We start from the raw sequence: 4227 nt of genomic DNA on the forward strand, positions 1-4227 counted from the left end.
ATGTAGTTCTCTTGATCACAACACATTCTGAGGGGAACCTAGGCGTGGCTCAGTTGGTTGAGTCTCCTACTCTTGATTTTGGCTCAGGTCATGATCCCAGGGCCCTGGAATCAAGCTCTGTGTTGGATTCCATGATGAGCATGCAGCTGCTTAATATTCTCTCTCTCTCTCTCTCTCTCTCTCTCTCTCTCTCTCTCCTCCCTCTCCCTCTCTCCCTCTTTCCCATCCCCTGCTTGTACTCTCTCTCTCTCTTTAAAATAAAGAAAAAAATACTGGTGTACAGGACTGCCTAGAGAGCACTGCTCATACAACCATGCAAAGCTTTTCTTGAGTTGCTATTGTTTCATTTACTCCATCAGGGAGGTGAAATTTCAAGCATCATTATTGGGACATTTTCTTCTCTATTCCAGTACTCTAACTGCTAAAGAGTTTTAACCTACTTTCAATTTTGTTTTTATGTTGTTCAGTTGTTTTTTTTTTTTTTTAATTTTTTTTTCAACGTTTTTTATTTATTTTTGGGACAGAGAGAGACAGAGCATGAACGGGGGAGGGGCAGAGAGAGAGGGAGACACAGAATCGGAAACAGGCTCCAGGCTCCGAGCCATCAGCCCAGAGCCTGACGCGGGGCTCGAACTCACGGACCGCGAGATCGTGACCTGGCTGAAGTCGGACGCTTAACCGACTGCGCCACCCAGGCGCCCCAATGTTGTTCAGTTTTTAAGAGCAAACTGAAAATAATGGTAATTAAAATAAGAATAAAAAGATGTACACAATCACACACAAAAGTGACTAGACTAAAAAGTTCATAAACAAGTGTTCCTACTGAATAGTGATCAATTACCTTCAACAATATTTTTATCCTTTATGTTCAGAGATTAAATGTGTTTCAGACATGGCTCATCGTATCCAACTCTGTAGATTTTACAATATTGATGTTGTCTCCAACTTTACATACTACAGGTATATTCTTTAATTGTGGCAAAATCAATGTCACAAACTTCACGCACATATGCATAGAATCCTCCCACATGCAATCATATTCATGGAGGTGAAAGAATCTATGATTTTGTCTCTGTTTCATTTTCCAGTGATCATACTCTAACTTCTAACTGTGAACTTCTCTAATGAAGGGGAAACCATGTCTTTGTCAAAAGAAACTGGCAAGTAGAAGATACACAGTACATCCATTTTTTTTAACTAAAATGACAGTCATCCATCTAACATTTCCTGAGTGCCTGTTTTATCTAGAATTTACTAGTCATTTGAAATGTAAAGATGTACAGGACATATTACAGGCCCATAAGATTTACCATTTGGTGAAAGGGAATGTCTGCTCAAATACACGACATTTGGATTTTATCTTGAGGATTATCCATATCTTCATAGTGTGGATATTACTCTTTTAACTGTTAATATTGACCAATTCTATACAGTTAATAGGTACCTGAAGAGCCTCCTCACGTGAATCTACTCTGATTCTCAAGAGTAGCAAAGACCCTTTTTATCAGCTGTCTTATAATTAGTCTCCTTAACAGGGCCGAGAGAAGATCAAGTAGGCTGTCACCATCCTCTTTGCAGTGACAAGTGAAAACTGCAATAAAATGGTTCAAATGAGGAGAATGACCCCAGGGCAACATCCCATCAGGATTACACAAGGAAGGTTGTGATGCACATAGTTTGTAACCACGCTAATATTTTTGAATGACCCATATGCATTTTCCAGCCCAATATACACTAGCCCAGTAACTTACATTCACCCAAGCCGGGTATCCTCTAAAGGCATAGATGATAATTCTCAGTGTTTTATAAAGTGCTGAATTCATCCTACTCTCAGAAAAAAAAAAACATAAACGTAGAGAAAAAGAGAATAAGGCATATATGAAAGAGGTATTAAAATTTGTTGAATCTGTGTGAAGGAATATGGGAGTTTTTGGATAATTCTTGGCCCTTTTCTGTGAGTTTAAACTTCTTTCATATTAATAGTTCAAATCAGGGGTGCCTGGGAGGCTCAGTCAGTGGAGCAGCAGACTCTTAATCTCAGGGCTGTGATTTCATGCCCCCTGATGGTGTGGAGCCTCCTTAAAAAAAAAAAAGTTGAAATAAAAAAGGTACCCAATTTGCTTCCCCTGTCAAGTAGGAACAAGGATACAAGATTTCTCTGAGCTCATTTTGAGCTAAGTAACTTCAATTTTTGTCCATTCTCCAGCTCTGACCTTTTCTCACACTTCAGTCCTTGACAAACTATCATTAAGAAATGGGAAGCAACCAGTCATGGGTCACAGAATTCATCTTGGTGGGATTCCAGCTCCGTGCAGAGATGGAAGTGCTCCTCTTCTGGATCTTCTCCCTGTTCTACATATTTAGCCTGTTGGCAAACGGCATGATCTTGGGACTCATCTGTCTGGACTCAAGACTACACACCCCCATGTACTTCTTCCTCTCCCACCTGGCCATCATTGACATTTCCTATGCATCCAATAATGTCCCCAAGATGTTGGCAAACTTAGTGAATCAGAAGAGGACCATCTCCTTTGTTCCATGCGTAATGCAGACATTTTTGTATTTGGGTTTTGCTGCTACGGAGTGCCTGATCTTGGTGGCGATGTCTTATGATAGGTTTGTGGCAATCTGCCACCCCCTCCAGTACACTGTCATCATGAGCTGGAGACTGTGCCTGGTCCTGGCTGTCACTTCCTGGTCATGTGGATTTATTCTGGCTCTGGTACATGCAATTCTCCTTCTACGGTTGCCCTTCTGTGGACCCCGGGAAGTGAATCACCTCTTCTGTGAAATCCTATCTGTCCTCAAGTTGGCCTGTGCTGACACATGGATCAACCAATTGGTTATCCTTGCTGCCTGTATGTTTGTCTTAGTTGGGCCCCTCTGTTTAATGCTAATCTCCTACATGTGCATCCTCTGGGCCATCCTTAAAATCCAGTCTGGGGAAGGCCGCAGAAAGGCCTTCTCCACCTGTTCGTCCCATCTCTGTGTGGTTGGACTCTTCTTTGGCATAGCCATGGTCGTTTATATGGTCCCAGATTCCAAACAACGAGAAGAGCAAGAGAAAATATTATCCCTTTTTCATAGTCTTTTTAACCCAATGCTGAACCCTCTCATTTACAGCCTGAGGAACGCTCAGGTAAAGGTTTCTTTGTATAGAGCACTGAAGAAAAGGTCCATGTGAAATATAGATAGAATATTGTTTGGGGGTTTCCTTTTAAATTATGCGGTTTGAAGCAAAAATTCAGATAGGTTCCCATTTGGAAGTTTGAATTAAACGTGGTAACTGTCCATCTTCTAGCTCTAAAAATAGGGCAAAATTCCATGGAAAAGTGTATCTTCTGAAACCGAGAGACTGTGTTAGTATTTGGGACATCTAAATTATCAGACTATTTAGTCTTTCTTTGAAAAAACATTAAATTTCTTTATCTTTTCAAGCCAGGAATATTCACGTATGGAGAAAAAATTAAATGTAAAACCGACATCACTGCATGACTCTGGCTGATGTATTTAGACATATGTGACTTTTTATCACCTTGTGGTAGCTGGACACAGTACAGAAAAATAATGCCATAAGAAAGAACTTCCACAGATCTGAGATTCCAATACAGAAAACATTGCGGAGTTATAGGACTCTGCCTCACCAATTGTGAGTCTGATGAAGGAAGAGTTTAGAGAAATGCTAAATTCCTTGATGGAATAATTTAGGAGTAAAGGGGAAAATGTTAAGGAAAGAGTTTATCCAATGAGAAACTATGTAAAAAAAAATCCTAAAATATATTTAATGCTTCGGATTTGGTTCAATAAAGGAAATTCATCAGTAAATGTGTAAATGGTTCTAGAGGTAAGGGTTTTGAGTGTTGCTCAAACATTATGTTTATTCTTGGGTTATAATGATTTCTTTTTTTTTTTTTTTTTAGTGAAAAAAATTTTTTTAACGTTTATTTTTGAGACAGAGAGAGACAGAGCATGAATGGGGGAGGGTCAGAGAGAGAGAGGGAAACACAGAATCTGAAACAGGCTCCAGGCTCTGAGCTGTCAGCACAGAGCCCGACGTGGGGCTTGAACTCATGAACTGAGAGATCATGACCTGAGCCGAAGTCGGACGCTTAACCGACTGAGCCACCCAGGCGCCCCAATGATTTCTTTTTTAAAAACAATTTCTAATAAGAGAAGATTGAATCACCTGTTGAAGTTCTTGAAATTGTTCCCACCAATATTTTTCAT

General features: G+C 40.1%; 1 protein-coding gene across 1 annotated transcript; it reads left to right on the forward strand.

Moving 5' to 3' along the window:
- The first annotated feature begins 2248 nt into the window (after positions 1-2248).
- On the forward strand, positions 2249-3184 carry LOC125930258 (olfactory receptor 2A2-like). Its single transcript, XM_049642027.1, has one exon. It carries the CDS (start codon positions 2255-2257, stop codon positions 3182-3184), a length of 930 nt encoding a protein of 309 aa, XP_049497984.1. The 5' UTR covers positions 2249-2254.
- Positions 3185-4227: the final 1043 nt, after the last annotated feature.

This window comes from Panthera uncia, chromosome A2, assembly GCF_023721935.1.
Source record: "Panthera uncia isolate 11264 chromosome A2, Puncia_PCG_1.0, whole genome shotgun sequence".
NCBI classification, from domain to species: domain Eukaryota; kingdom Metazoa; phylum Chordata; class Mammalia; order Carnivora; family Felidae; genus Panthera; species Panthera uncia.

Bases quoted from the DNA above. Each gene is read 5' to 3' on its own strand.
- LOC125930258 (XM_049642027.1), top strand. From the start codon at position 2,255: ATGGGAAGCAACCAGTCATGGGTCACAGAATTCATCTTGGTGGGATTC.